At 38.6% G+C, this 16849-nt stretch overlaps 1 protein-coding gene across 6 annotated transcripts in view; it reads left to right on the top strand.

The window, feature by feature from the left end:
* LOC128700393 (E3 ubiquitin-protein ligase rnf168) overlaps nucleotides 1-16849 on the top strand; it is a 46606-nt gene that overhangs the window by 3108 nt on the left and 26649 nt on the right. For all 6 annotated transcript variants that reach the window (XM_053793591.2, XM_053793590.2, XM_053793589.2 and 3 more), the window contains exons 2-3: nucleotides 5054-5187; nucleotides 12606-12751. In XM_053793591.2, coding sequence (XP_053649566.2) covers nucleotides 5054-5187; nucleotides 12606-12751 — 280 coding nt within the window. The remainder of the gene's footprint in view (nucleotides 1-5053; nucleotides 5188-12605; nucleotides 12752-16849) is intronic.

Below are 16849 nucleotides of genomic sequence, written 5' to 3'. Positions count from 1 at the left end.
TAAAAAGTAATGAAATAGCATGCGAAAGGATATGGGCCGCTCGCTTGTACAGTAATGGTGGGACATTAGACAGATTCCCTGAGTTGTTTTTAAGTGACTTTATAATCTCGGTGACTTCCGAGGGCTCAGTTGGTGCAAGATAGAAAGAATTTGGGAAATTCCCATCTAGGTAGTCCCCGGCATGGGCATTAGTATGTGGGATTTTATTGGCGAGATTAGATCCTATGGTTGAGAAGAAGTCGTTTATCTTGTTAGCTGTGTCAGTGGGATGTAGTGGTGTTTCATTAGGTTTAGTTAGGACAATATTCTTGGTTTTTTTCAGTTTGTGGGTCCCTAGAATCTGAGAGAGTATTTTCCAGGTATTTTTTATATCTCCTCTAGTGTCTGTGAATCTACTGGAGTAGTATAGTTGTTTGGCTTTCTTTATTACTTTGGTGAGAACTGATGAATAGTGTTTAAGAATATCTTTGTGTATTAAGCCCTGTCTATATTGCTTTTCATATTGGTGTTTCTTGTCAATGGATTTCAGAATGGTGCTGGTTAGCCATGGGCAACCAAGCCGTTTGTTTGTGATCTGTTTCGTTTTTATAGGACAATGTTTGTTGTATAGTCTAAGTAATTTGTTAAGAAAAATGTCTGTCCAGTCATCAATACCATTGGCCTTGGAGAATTCTGTAGGCCAGTCAACAATCTCTAGGTCAGTTGTGAACTTCCTTATTGAGGCCTCGTCATGGAGTTTAAATGAGACTTTGTTGTATTCAAGTGGTGGTTTATTAATATTTGTCAGGAGGAAGGTAGGGTAGTGGTCTGTAGTGCTATCTGTGATTATCCCTGATTTAAGGGGGGCTAGTATATTGGTCCATATGTTGTCTATTATGGTTGCACTTGTCTCAGTGAGCCTGGTTGGTTTAGTTATTGTTGGTATGAGAAGTGTGTTGTTCATATTGTTGATGAAATCAGTTACAGGCTGATCATCTAGTAAGCCAAGGTTGATGTTGAAGTCTCCAGCTAAGAGAAGGTGGTGCTTATTCATTTGTCTGTTTGTTATTAGTGACTTTAATTTCTCACTGAAATTTGGGATGTTTGTGTGAGGTATCCGGTAAATGGCACCGATTGTTATAGGTGTCTTAAGGTTTTTTACAGTAAAATTAGCAAAAATGTATTCCCCATATTCATCACTAAAGCAAGTGGTGCTAATACAAGATAATTGGTTAGAGTAATAGATTGCAATACCACCCCCAACTTGGTTTGGTCTGCAGTTGTGAATTGCTGTGTATCCTGGTAGAGGGTAGATATCTATTGTGTCCTGCTTAAGCCAGGTCTCAGTAAGAATAATGCAGGAGAAGGGTGTCTTTAGTGATTCAAGGAGTGCCAGGAGGTCATCATAGTGTTTGCTTAAGGACCTGATGTTGTAGTTAATAGAGCCTACTAGACTGGAGAATACACTAGACCTCATCTTCACTAACAATGATGATCTGATAAGAAATGTCACCATATCAAAAACAATATACTCAGATCACAACATAATTGAGGTTCAGACATGTATGCATGGAGCCCCAGACCGACATAATGAGATTAGTCACGAGGGAGCATTCACCAAATTCAACTTCAATAACAAAAACATAAAGTGGGACCAAGTAAACCAAGTCCTAACCGATATAAGCTGGGAAGATATATTAAGCAACACAGACCCCAACTTATGCCTAGAACAGATTAACTCGATGTATGCACAAGACTTATTCCTCTAAGAAAAAGGAGGAGTAGATGTAAAATAGAAAGAAACAGGCGCTCCCTTTACAGGCGACGGAAAAGAATAACAGAGCGGCTAAAAGAGGTCAATATATCTGAAATGCGTAGGGAGACACTGGTCAGAGAAATAGCAAGCATCAAACTTAAGCTAAAGGAATCTTACAGGAGTCAGGAATCGCGGGAAGAACTAAAAGCCATAAATGAAATTGAAAGAAACCCAAAGTATTTCTTCTCCTATGCCAAATCAAAGTCGAGAACAACGTCCAGTATTGGGCCCCTACTTCAACAAGATGGGTCCTACACAGATGACAGCAAGGAAATGAGTAAGCTACTCAAGTCCCAATATGACTCAGTTTTTAGCAAGCCACTAACCAGACTGAGAGTTGAAGATCAAAATGAATTTTTTATGAGAGAGCCACAGAATTTGGTTAACACAAGCCTATCTGATGTTATCCTGACGCCAAATGACTTCGAACAGGCGATAAATGACATGCCCATGCACTCTGCCTCAGGGCCAGACTCATGGAACTCCGTGTTCATCAAGAACTGCAAGAAGCCCCTATCACGAGCTTTTACCATCCTATGGAGAGGGAGCATGGACATGGGGGTCATCCCACAGTTACTAAAAACAACAGACATAGCCCCACTCCACAAAGGGGGCAGTAAAGCAATAGCAAAGAACTACAGACTGATAGCACTAACATCCCATATCATAAAAATCTTTGAAAGGGTCCTTAGAAGCAAGATCACCACCCATCTAGAAACCCATCAATTACACAACCCAGGGCAACATGGGTTTAGAACAGGTCTCTCCTGTCTGTCTCAACTATTGGATCACTACGACAAGGTCCTAGATGCACTAGAAGACAAAAAGAATGCAGATGTAATATATACAGACTTTGCAAAAGCCTTCGACAAGTGTGACCATGGTGTAATAGCGCACAAAATGCGTGCTAAAGGAATAACAGAAAAAGTCGGTCGATGGATCTATAATTTCCTCACTAACAGAACACAGAGTAGTAGTCAACAGAGTAAAGTCCGAGGCAGCTATGGTGAAAAGCTCTGTTCACAAGGCACAGTACTCGCTCCCATCTTGTTCCTCATCCTCATATCTGACATAGACAAGGATGTCAGCCACAGCACCGTGTCTTCCTTTGCAGATGACACCCGAATCTGCATGACAGTGTCTTCCATTGCAGACACTGCAAGGCTCCAGGCGGACATCAACCAAATCTTTCAGTGGGCTGCAGAAAACAACATGAAGTTCAACGATGAGAAATTTCAATTACTCAGATATGGTAAACACGAGGAAATTAATTCTTCATCAGAGTACAAAACAAATTCTGGCCACAAAATAGAGCGAAACATCAACGTCAAAGACCTGGGAGTGATCATGTCGGAGGATCTCACCTTCAAGGACCATAACATTGTATCAAACGCATCTGCTAGAAAAATGACAGGATGGATAACGAGAACCTTCAAAACTAGGGATGCCAAGCCCATGATGACACTCTTCAGGTCACTTGTTCTATCTAGGCAGGAATATTGCTGCACACTAACAGCACCTTTCAAGGCAGGTGAAATTGCTGACCTAGAAAATGTACAGAGAACCTTCACAGCGCGCATAACGGAGATAAAACACCTCAATTACTGGGAGCGCTTGAGGTTCCTGAACCTGTATTCCCTGGAATGCAGGCGGGGGAGATACATGATTATATACACCTGGAAAATCCTAGAGGGAATAGTACCAAACTTGCACACGAAAATCACTCACTATGAAAGCAAAAGACTTGGCAGACGATGCAACATCCCCCCAATGAAAAGCAGGGGTGTCACTAGCACGTTAAGAGACCATACAATAAGTGTCAGGGGCCCCGAGACTGTTCAACTGCCTCCCAGCATACATAAGGGGGATTACCAACAGACCCCTGGCAGTCTTCAAGCTGGCACTGGACAAGCACCTAAAGTCGGTTCCTGACCAGCCGGGCTGTGGCTCGTACGTTGGTTTGTGTGCAGCCAGCAGTAACAGCCTGGTTGATCAGGCTCTGACCCACCAGGAGGCCTGGTCACAGACCGGGCCGCTGGGGTGTTGACCCCCGGAACTCTCTCCAGGTAAACTCCAGTAGTATGTCATTGATGTCAGCTAGGCCTGTATACTTTGTTCATGTACTTGTAGAAATAAAGATTATTGTTATATTATTATTAACATTTTGACCAACTCTGGTTAATTTTGTCCCCAGGATGCCACCCACAACAGTCTACTAACACCCAGGTACTAACTACTAGGTGAATAGGGGCAGTAAGTGTAAGGAAACATACCCAATGTTTTACTTGTGCCAGGATTAATGCCAGATGCTTGGTGTGTCATCTGAGGATGCTATCAAGATTGGCTGTTTCATTCATTCAGAAACTTTGCAAATTCCACATTTCTTCACTAGTGTTTACTCAAAAAATATCAGCTCACTAGACATACACCAAGTGGTTATTTTTTCTTTTTTTAATATCACCTGCCTTCTCCCACAGAGGCGGGTGGCCCAAATAAAGAACACTTTCACCATCATACACTCTATCATTGCCTTGCCAGAGATGCAGATATCCCCACCCCTCTTTTGGAGTGCAAGCACTGTACTTCCAATCTCCAGGATTCAAGTTTGGTTTACCTGTATCCCTTCACAAATCTTACCTTGCTCACACTCCAAGAGTTCATCAAGTCCTGAATACCATTTGCCTCCACTCACTCCTATCTAACATGCTCACACATGCCTGCTGGATGCCCAAGCCTCACACACAAAAATCTTTACCCCCTCTTCCTAGGGTGACCCCTACCATGCCTTCCCTCCAAGTCATTCTGTTTTAATCCATCTTTTTTAAATGTTCAAACCACGTCAACAACCCATTGTCAGCCGTCTGAATAATACTTTTAGTAACCCCGCACCCCTTTCTTATCTCCAGTCTATGAATTCCCTGCATAATATTGGCACCACACATTGCCCTCAGACAACATCTTCATTACTTCCAGCCTCCTCCTCCCTGCAACATTTACAACTCGGGCTTTCATTTTTAGTAAGGTTGAGGATTAGAATGAATGGATAGGTAAGTGTGAAATATTGGGTGAGCAGTGTGAAGTTGGATGCATCAGTCTTTTTCATTATTAAGCAATATTATAGTAAAGAATATACTGTAAGTAAGATAGATAAAATAATAACCTAGTAGCTATATTAAAATTTTTAATATTTTTTTATTAGAAATGTAATGTTAAGGTAGAATACTTTCAGAATTTTTAACACTTCAAATTAACTTTCAGAATTAGTGTGTGGGTACGCCATACTGCCAAAGCCAAGAGATTAGTCAACACTAAACTTTGGAAGAAGATTCTAGAAAACTTTGCTGATAAGGTAGAAGCTCGTTTACATGGAGTGGACGATTCTGATACTGATGGTAAAAATATGGGAGATTGGACAGTTTTGTTTGTGATTGCATTATTTTTATATTGTTTTGTATAAATGAATAAAAGTAATAAAAGTGTGGGCAACAGAAAAAACACTAAAACTAATGATAATTTATTCCAAAGGTGTGTTGTGTTACACCTGTCAAAAAAGGAATCTGGGCACCAAATGGGATAGAAAGAAATCTACAGAATTCAAATAGGAAAAGCAAAGAAAATGATTTCAGATGCATACTCTTAAAACTTCTTTACTGAAGACCTTTAGGTCATGGTCTGAAAGGCTTCAATAATGGAATCCTAGGTATATATTTTCATATATCCAACCTGTAGCTGTAGGAGTACCCCAGGGTAGTGTCCTAGGCCCACTCCTCTTTCTCATCTACATCAATGATCTCCCCAATGCATCCCAACTCCTTGAACCAGTTCCATTCACAGATGACACTACATATGTCTACTCCCATTCAGACCCAGCTGTGCTTGGAAGCACTGTAAACAATGAACTGCTAAAGATATATGCTTGGATGATGACCAATAAACTCACTATCAACATAGACAAAACATACTTTATACTGTTTGGCAACAGAGCCTCAAATATCCAACTTAACATACTGTTAAATGGTTCCCCTATATCAAGACACACTGAGGGCAAATTTCTAGGTCTTCTTCCTTACTGTAATCTTAAATTTCAGTCCCATACCCGTCACATAGCCAAGAAAATTTCCAAATCAGTAAGAATCCTTTCCAAGATACGATATTATGTACCACAAATGACTCTCCTTGCCCTGTACCACTCTCCAATATATCCTTACCTCACCTGTGATATTTGTGCCTGGGGCTCAACCACAGCCAACCACCTTAGACCCTTAATAATCCAACAAAAAGCTGCTGTGCAGGTGATAACCAGCTCCTGTGCTAGACAGCACACACTACCACTTTTCAAGAGACTCAACTTGCTAAATATACAAGACATACACTCTTATTATTGTGCCTACTACATATACAGAACATTAAACTCCACTGTAAACCCTCCCCTAAAACTACTACTTGACAGTTACAACAGAATGCACAGGCACAATATGAGGTATAAGGCACTTTTCAACTTCCCTCAAGTCAGACTCTCACTAGGCAAGAACGCTATGCACATAAAAGGCCCGAAGATCTGGAATGCGCTTCCGGAACAGGTCAAGGATCCCCTGACAGCTTATAAATTTAGGACTTTGCTAAAAAATCATCTTATCTCACAATATTAACCAAATCAACCAAACATCTGCTAACTACTTTTATTATGTGACCTCTAGGCTTTTAATTCTGCCAATCCATAAAAATCATCTTATTTCTCAATATTAACCAAATCTGCCAAAACATCTGCTAATTAGTCTTATCATGTGACCTCCTGGCTTTTAATTCTGCCATTCCATAAAATATTACCACGTGCACCATTACTTGTAAGGTAGATTTTGTGTGCAATTGCAAGCATATTTTACTGAACCCTATTCACTTGCACTAAATTTAAATAAGATTGTATTAAGTTTAAATAAGATTGTAAAACAGCTAACCACTATTCCTTGTCTAGTTTTAAGTATAGTTACTGTGTACCATTATCTTATCTAGTTTTAATTAGTTACTGTGTATTTGGATTAGTTTCCCCGAAATGCCACGGCATGATAGTGGCCATCTTTGTACTTAGCAAATCAAAATTGTAATTACACATTGTAACCTTTACAAAGAAATGAACTTTACTTTACTTTACTATTTTCTCTTTAGGTGTTGGCAATCATTTGCCTTGTTTCTGTATATTGTAGGATGAGCAGGGAAAAACTAATGACATGTATTAAGACACTCCATATCAACATGGTGAATAGATTAGAGCTACTAAAAACTGAGAGCTACTAAAAACAAAAAGGAGCCAGATTGGGGTAAAGGAGATGTACAAACAAGGTAGTGTTCAGAGGCAGTTGAAGAAATGGGTGGTAGAGAAGAGCTGCTATCTTTCCTATCCTTGTCACAATTGACTGCCTCCACTCCAGGTGTTATATGTCATATGTCTGTTTAGTGTGTCCCCATGAATATATATGCAGCCTCTCCTCACTTAGCGACGTACTTGTTTACTGACGCCTTGGACTTATGACAGGCTCTCTGACCAGTATTTGTACCTAAATAATGTATATTAGAGCTGATTTCCTCTATTCTGTTTATTTCAATGTACAGTACACTGCTGTATAAACATTTAAAAATATACCAGAAATGTTATAAATGGTGCAAAGGTGACATTAAAACAATATCAGAGATGGCTAAAACAAACGCACTACCATAATAGTATGCTCCTCACTTAGCAACGAATTCGTTTAACGACACGGACTTAGGAATGGAACTCCATCGTTAACACTTTGACTGTCACAAGCCCCTTTCTGAAACTCATTCTGTTGCAAAATTTTTGGAAAAAAATAATTATTTTTTCTTGTGAAATGATAGATAATCTTTTCCTGATGGTAATGACACCAAAAGTACAAAAGTTGATCGAAAACTCGTGGAATTACGCTCCCACAAAGTTAGCGGTCTCGGCGACATATACGCATCGGCTATTTCGCCGAATTTGAGCCCTGCTTTTAGCTAATTCTGTTGTTCCAGTAGACCAAACTCATAGCTATTTCTTTAGAACTCAATTTTTTTTCTATCAGTTGAGTACAAGAAACTGCCCATTTACTGATTTGAACTACCCAATAAAGTGATCAGAAATTGGCAATTTGGCCAATTTCACGCAAATTAAAAAAATGCCAATTTCAAAATAGGGTCCAGAATAAACAATGTAGACATTCTTGCAACTAAAATAACATATCCTCTGTTCATTAGTCACGTCTCTAGACCCCTCTTATATTATTGCTTTCTATTTTGATTTTTTATTCATACAAAAAATACAAAATTTACTGTTATGCAGTCTAATGCATTATTGTAAAAATGGTATAAATAATATCAGTGCACTAGTGAAAGAATATTAGACTCCCCAGTTGACGTGTATTGAATGTGTGGTGTGATTTGCTTACTCCTGAACATTGGTAAAAATCGAACATTTCCGCTACTTTGAGCTCAATTTCAAGGTTGTTTTCATCGTGAAAGTAATGAAAATCATCTCTATTTTTGTAACATGTTTTCCATTTTATCACGTGAGACCATGAAAACGAGAATACAACGATAAATACTATACAAAAATACACCTCAAAGTCGGCGTTTTAATCCAAAAAAACTGTCAGTTTTTTTTTTCTCATTATGCACTGTGTGCTGTAGGATTTTTTTTTATGTGGTGCACACTGACCACCCAGACCCATTCTCTCACATGTGGGCCTACCCGCTTTCTCCTGCTTGATTTGAAGCCGCTAGAATTTATGCGTATTAATATGTCCGAAACAGTGGAGCGTAAGAAGTATATATACAACCAAAACAGTCAAAGGGTTAAGTGAGGAGAAGCTGTATAGTAATTACAATATAATTTTTTTTGAATGAGTGTTATTCATATAAAAACAGTGGCATACAGTTGGAATATAATACAGTCATCACATCAGATTTGTGGACTTCTGAAATGTTTACTGAAGTGTAACAAGTAAATTAACTCGGTTATCTAGCATTTTTCTGGCTCGGTAGTTTCATCACTCTAAATCTCTTTTTAATCTGCATTAATCATATGATAGAGACATGTTCTCTAAAACAAAATTACACTAAATCTGGAAGCATTTTTTTTTTTAACCCTAATGGCAACCTTCCACCAAGGCAGAATATCTGGAAAAGATAATACAGCAATACCTTGCATAGTATAGTTAATGGTTCTCAAAAAAAGTACAGTACTTTGCAATAACGTGTTTTAATGTAATACATTCCAACAATACGATTAAATGCATCAGATTGCAGAAATATTTAGCCGTTTGCTTAGTACAAATCAATGTACACAAAATTCTTACACACCTGCAGATAAAAAATTGTACAAATTTTGGTAAAATTACTGACAATATGTGAAGTAAAAGGACACAAGTGCAACTAATGTGACATTTTATTGTGGCAACATTTTGCTCTCCAGGAGCTTTGTCAAGCTGTTACAAACATTACATAGACACAGAGAGCATATATAGGCTTAGAGTGAGGTGTAATACTAGTGGTAGTAGTAGTAGTGATATACATATATATCATTATTACTACTACTACTACTACCACTACTACTACTACTACTACTACTACTACTACTACTACTACCACCACCACTACTACTACCACCACCACTACTACTACCACCACCACTACTACTACCACCACTACTACTACCACCACCACTACTACTACCACCACCACTACTACTACCACCACCACTACTACTACCACCACCACTACTACTACCACCACCACTACTACTACCACCACCACTACTACTACCACCACCACTACTACTACCACCACCACCACTACTACTACCACCACTACTACTACCACCACTACTACCACCACCACCACTACTACTACTACTACTACCACCACCACCACTACTACTACTACTACTACTACTACCACCACCACCACCACCACCACTACTACTACTACTACTACTACTACTACTACTACTACTACTACTACTACTACTACTACTACTACTACCACTACTACTACCACTACTACCACCACTACTACTACTACTACTACCACCACTACTACTACTACTACTACCACTACTACTACCACCACCACTACTACCACCACCACCACCACTACTACTACTACTACTACTACTACTACTACTACTACTACTACTACTACTACTACTACTACTACCACCACTACTACCACCACTACCACCACCACTACTACTACTACTACTACTACTACTACTACTACTACTACTACTACTACTACTACTACTACTACTACTACTACTACTACTACTACTACTACCACTAGTATTACACCTCACTCTAAGCCTATATATGCTCTCTGTGTCCATGTATTGTTTGTAACAGCTTGACAAAGCTCCTGGAGAGCAGAATGTTGCCACAATAAAATGTCACATTAGTTGCACTTGTGTCCTTTTACTTTACAGATAAAAAAATACAAAAGATAAAAATGAAAAAATAGCAGTACTAAATATTTTTACAATGTTACATGAATATGGTAAAGAAAGATAATTTTTATTTTGAAAAGTAGTTGAACAACATGTTTGCACAGATTCTTCTTCCTTTTATCAACATGCATATCTTTATAGCATCGAATATCATTTTGTAACGCCTGCCTAACTCTAATGCCCCATTGGATCTGCATTCATTATGAAGTCATGAGTGTCAACTTTCGCAGTTAACGTTGATAGTTCATCCGGTGTGAATTCTTTCATGGATTCAGCAGCACCTTGATTTTCTTCTGCTTCTTCGTGTAAATGTTGCTGATCCATTTCCACAGGTGTTGCATCATCAGGGTCATCAGAATGAGAGTCAGTGCATTGATGCACATTTTCACAATTCAAAGCTTCTAATCTGAAATTATCTTTCCCAAGCTGCACAATGTTTTCACAAATGATTTTAATATGGGATTCAAAATCGGCAAAATCAGTGGAACAGTGCGGTGACACATTGCATAACAGCTTCATCTTCCAAAACAAACCTATTTCATCTATGTTAAAAATTTGCTTGTCTTTGTAAACATTTTCTTCTATCATTTTTTTTTTTAGATCATTAGGAAATTTTGCAGCTGCTTTATTGCTTGCACTGGCACTTCGACCTGTATTTTGAACATTATAGAGTCTCATATGCTTTTTAAAGTTGTAAAACCAGCCATGACTTGCCAAAAAACTTTCCTCTTCATTGCCATTTTCTTTTTATAACACTGAATAGAGACTTGTTGCTTTAGCTTGAATTGTCATACAACTTAATGGAATTCTTTTATGACTGCAGTCTTCAGTTCATAGCATTTAATGATGTTCTGTATTATCCATTTCAGATAAGATGCTGTAGCCATTCCATGTCTTTTTATTTTATCTCTATTCCTTATATGCACATATACCAATGCTTCATTCATTTTCTTGTCATGTGTTATTTTAGCATACAATACACCATCTTCATGTTGGTTTATAATTTCTAGTTTTTCATCTGTTAACCATTGATGTTTACTAGAATGCTCAGCATCATTGCATTTCCACTTTTCACTCATATTTGAGTATAACAGGAGTACCGGTACTTTAAATAATAAAGAAAAAATTGTGTATACGTACATATTGTATAAGACTACACAACTTCACTGCTGGGAGTCTGGAACGCTGCTGATGTTGGCATCACGCTATTCCGATACATAGCAGCAGTCTAACATTGGTGCGTAAAGCAGTTAAATAAAATTTGCATTTATTTATTTTTTAACACATCGGCCGATTCCCACCAAGGCAGGGTGGCCCGAAAAAAAAAAAATTCCAGCATCATTTACTCCATCATTGCCTTGCCAGAGGTGTACTTTACACTTCAGTTATAAAACTGCAACAGTAAGCCCTCATTCAGAGTGCAGACACTGTACTTCCCATCTTCAGGACTCAAGTCCGCCCTGCCGGTTTTCCTGAATACATACCTTGCTCACACTCCAACAACATGTCAAGTATTAAAAACCATTTGTCTCCATTCACTCCTATCAAATATGCTCATGCATGCTTGCTGGAAGTCCAAGCCCCTCGCACACAAAGCCCTCAACCGACCCCTATCCTGCCTTCCCTCTACTTCAGATTTATACACTCTCGAAGTCATTCTGTTTCGTTCCATTCTCTCTACATGCCCAAACCACCTCAGCAACCCCTCCTCAGACGTCTGGATAATAGTTTTGGTAATCTCGCACCACCTCCTAATTTCTAAACTGTGAATTCTCTGCATTATATTCACACCACACATTGCCCTCAGACATGACGTCTCCACTGCCTCAAGCCTTCTCGTTGCAACATTCACCACCCATGCTTCACACCCGCATAAGAGTGTTGGTATAACTATACTCTAGTACAGTCCCCTCTTTGCTTCCATGGACAAAGTTCTTTGTCACCACAGACTCCTAAGTGCACCACTCACCTTTTTCCCTCATCCTTCATAGACCCATCTGCTGATACGTCCACTCCTAAATATTATATGAAAACCCATACTGTTCAAAACCGTACTATGTTAGGTATTACTGTACATGCACCATCATTCATTCTGTTTGCTATGCAGACTAAATTTTGCATTATTTTCAGTCTAGTTTCCCAGGACCTCTAGGAATGTAACCCTCTACAATTTTTGTTTTTTGTTTTTGTCATATTTCCCTTCAGTGTGTTCTTTTAAACTGGAGTTAGTCTTTGCAGCTGATTAGTTGAAAGTTCAAACTATAAATATTAGACCTCTGGTTATGCATATTATTCTTTATAGATATGCATTTTCAGAAAAGATTGTTCCAGTACATCACGTGAGTGCTCCTGGGGAGATCCGTCAAGAATACGAAGCTCTTTTGGCTCAGCAGCTTCAGGAGGCAGCTCTAGAAAAATCCCAGGAAGAATTAGCATCTAATAAACTAATACAGCAATTACAGGTATGAAGAATTTTAACATTTGGTTCTTTCTTTTGCTTCAAGTTCCCATGCATTTTCTTGTGCCTAGTCATCTTTACACCAGAGCTGGGTGTCTTACCTTGATCTGAGGACATACAGTGGTGTGGGTGCCTCTGAGCTAATTTCATTCTACTCCCCATTTGGTGTACTAGCCTCCACAAGCAGTATACAGTAGACTGTCATTTAACACGGTAGTTAGGTTCCTGAGAATGTTGTTAGACAAAACTGTGTTAGACGAACTGAAGAACTTATGGAAAAAATAGGGTCACGTTCTTGGGAGCCCCCAAAAAGACAAACAACTTTTTTTTAGACCTTCAGATCTTACAAAATAAAAGTGAATATGTAATTGTAGTGCATTGTCATGATATACAGTATTACTGCTTAAGACTACAAATGTAATAGAAATAATAGTATTTCTTACCTTAAATTGTGGGTAATGGTGTTTGTGGATGATTGTGGAGAGAGAGGATATAGAAGGTGTCACCCTACTGGGTTGAGGTGGATGGTTGTTGGTTGTCGGCAGAAGTGGATGGTAGAGGTTCTGGTACTGAAGTCGATGGTTGTATTGGAGTGTGCATGAAGTAAGTAAGTTATTCAGTCGAGTCAGTGCCATGATTGCTTGGCGGATTTAACATATGGCAATGAAAATGAGAAAATCTGTATGTAAATAAATACATCGAGCTTCCTCAGTATCGTCGTCCTACACGCGTATGAACAGAACTGAAGGCTGGGAGGGTGGGGTGGGTGGCTGAGGGAGGCGGGGGATGGCTTGGCGGTAAGTCTCCCCCATTGACACAATGGTGTAACCCACAGACCATCCCACCTGGCTGCGCTCAAAATTTTTCCCCTCCCACAACCGCGTTAAACTAATTTTACGAAGTGTTAAACAAAAATATGCCACAATTCTTCAATCGTGCTATATCCAAAATGCGCAAGACAAAACAGTGTAAAACGACAGTCTACTTTATATATTATTGTAACCACAAACAAGTGGTATTGAATCAGTAACAACACTGCGAATAGCCGAGGATTTGAACCCATGCCGTTTTGGCCCGCCTCATGATGAGCGAAAATTACATGACGCTTTAACCCACTGGACCACTCAACCCTACAAGAATCAAACACCCAGTAGAGCTAGGTGTTTTACCTTGATCCAAGGACATACGGTGGTGTAGGTGCTTTCAAGCTAATTTCATTCTACCCCCCGTTTGGTGTGCTAGCCTCCACAAGCAGTGTATATATATATATATATATATATACACATGTACACATATATTATTGTAACCATAAATGAGTGGTATTGAGCCAATAACAACACTGCGACTAACCGAGGATTTGAGCCACCATAAAGTGGAATGCCCTTTTTTCTCCACTTACAAATGCATATAAATACTATTAACAAGTTTATATTAACCTTTGAATGTCTTGGTCGTATATATACATCTTATGAGCCGATGTAGTTTGATGTATACTATATGTATACTCAAAAATTCTAGCGGCTTCAAGTCAAGCAGGAGAAAGCTGGTAGGCCCACATGTGAGAGAATGGTTCTGTGTGGTCATTGTGCACAGTATAAAAAAATCCTGTACTGCAGCATGCAGTACATAATGATAAAAAAAAACTCCAACCGTGTTTTTGGATTGAAACGCTGACTTTGAGGTGTATTTTCATGTAGTATTTATGGATGTATTCTTGTTTTCTTGGTCTCATTTGATAGACTGGAAAACATCTTATAGAAAGAGAAGTGATTTTGATTGGTTTTACTATGAAAAGGATCTTGAAATGGAGCTCAAAGTGGCAGAAATGTTCAATTTTTGCAGATGTTCAAGAGTAAACAAATGACATCAATGTCCAATAAATGTCCAACTAGCCATTCTGATATGCATTCATGAATGGGTCAACAATATTTATACAATTATTACAATATTACAGTAGTCTGCATAACAGTAAATCTTCTGTTTTTTGTGTGAATAAAAATTCAAAATAGAAAGCAAGAGTATTATAACAGGGGCTGGAGATGTGACTGATGAACAGAGAAAATGTTGAACATTAAAATGGTATAAAATACCGACAGGTTGTTAGGTAAGACACATATGCAACAGTTAGGTATCTTTATTTCGAAACGTTTCGCCTACACAGTAGGCTTCTTCAGTCGAGTACAGAAAAGTTGATAGAAGCAGAAGATACTTGAAGACGAGGTAATCAGTCCATCACCCTTAAAGTTTTGAGGTGGTCAGTCCCTCAGTCTGGAGAAGAGCATTGTTCCATAGTAGGAAACAATATGGAGATGAAGTGACAAATTGGAGCCTTATATAGCACCAAGAGGTGAGACGTAGGTCTCACCTCTTGGTGCTATATAAGGCTCCAATTTGTCACTTCATCTCCATATTGTTTCCTACTATGGAACAATGCTCTTCTCCAGACTGAGGGACTGACCACCTCAAAACTTTAAGGGTGATGGACTGATTACATCGTCTTCAAGTATCTTCTGCTTCTATCAACTTTTCTGTACTCGACTGAAGAAGCCTACTGTGTAGGCGAAACGTTTCGAAATAAAGATACCTAACTGTTGCATATGTGTCTTACCTAACAACAGAGAAAATGTTATTTTAGTGCCAAGAATGTCTGCAGTGTTCATTCTGGACCCTGTTTTGGAATTGATATATTTTTTAATTTGCATGAAATTGGCCAAATTGCCAATTTCTGACCACTTTATTGGGTAGTTGAAATCGGTAATTTGGTGGTTTCTTGTACTCAATTGATAGAACAAATGGAGTTCTAAAGAAATAGCTATGAGTTTGGTGAACTGGAACAGCAGAATTGGCTGATAATAGGGCTCAAAGTGGGTGAAATCGGCAGTGCGTAAATGTCACCGAGGTTGCTAACTCCGCGAGAGCGTAATTCCGTAAGTTTTCGATCAAATTTCGTACTTTTGGTGTCATTATCATCAGGAACAGATTCTCTATCATTTCATAAGAAATAATTTTTTTTTTTTTTTTTTTCAAATATTTTGTGACACCAGGAGACACTTCAGGATTTGGGGTTGTGACAGTCAAAGGGTTAAGTTAGCAGTAGAACTAAGCATTAAAAAGCAATAAAAATGTAAAATGCACATATAGTACACTCATTACTTACTTTAAAATATTTGTAATCTTAATGTAGGGTGAAATGAGTAGTGTTTATTGTAGTATGTATTGTGGGAGGTATGGTAGCCAGCCAGGCCACCCCACCCACACATAATATACTATGACATTTAAAGTGTCCCAGAGCGATAAAATGCATATACAGTTCACTCATTACTTACCTTAAAATATTTGCAGTCTTAATGTAGGGTGAGAGGTGAGTGAACGAGATAAAATGAATAAATGAGAGAGAGAGAAAATGAGTAAATGAGAGAGGACAGGGACACAGAGTATGTAAATAAACAGATGAATGCATCTGGTGTTGGTTCATACAAACACTTTACATTGTGTACAAGTTGTCTCCACGTTGGTACAGTAGAATAAATGAAGAGGAACACTCCCATTCTCATGTAATACCATTTTTAGAAGAAATGACACTGAGTGAAGGCCCATGAAAGGAATAATTTTCTACAGTTACCCCCAGTAATACTATAGTGTACACATTTTCTCTTACTAGGTCTGAGTCAAAAGTGGTAACCTACATCACTATCACTGGAATCTTTCCCTTCTAGAGTTTAGTTATGAAAGTTTTCATCATACTTCCCTCATCATCACCACTGTAGTCACTATCATGTAATGATGTAAATACTTTTATTTGCAGAAAAATGTTTAGTAGTGCATGAGGTTGAGGGAACAGCAAATTTTTTTAATTACACTTCTTGTGTTTTCACTACTGAAATTTTTTATTTCTGTGGAATCGCTCTACATCACTATCATTGCTGCTGTTGGCACTCTAACTGAGAATCCTCTTGATGTGTCTTATACTGAAGACCCACAATGGTGGATTGTAGGACATGTAAGAGCACTGTGATTTTTTTCATATTGGGGTATACAGCCTCTCTTCACCTAACGATGAAGTTCCGTTCCTAAAACCATGTTGTTAAATGAATTCATAACT

This window comes from Cherax quadricarinatus, chromosome 71 (assembly GCF_038502225.1).
Source record: "Cherax quadricarinatus isolate ZL_2023a chromosome 71, ASM3850222v1, whole genome shotgun sequence".
Classification (NCBI taxonomy): Eukaryota; Metazoa; Arthropoda; class Malacostraca; order Decapoda; family Parastacidae; genus Cherax; species Cherax quadricarinatus.
The sequence above is the reverse complement of the archived record's forward strand: the minus strand, read 5'-3'. Positions and strand labels throughout refer to the sequence as shown.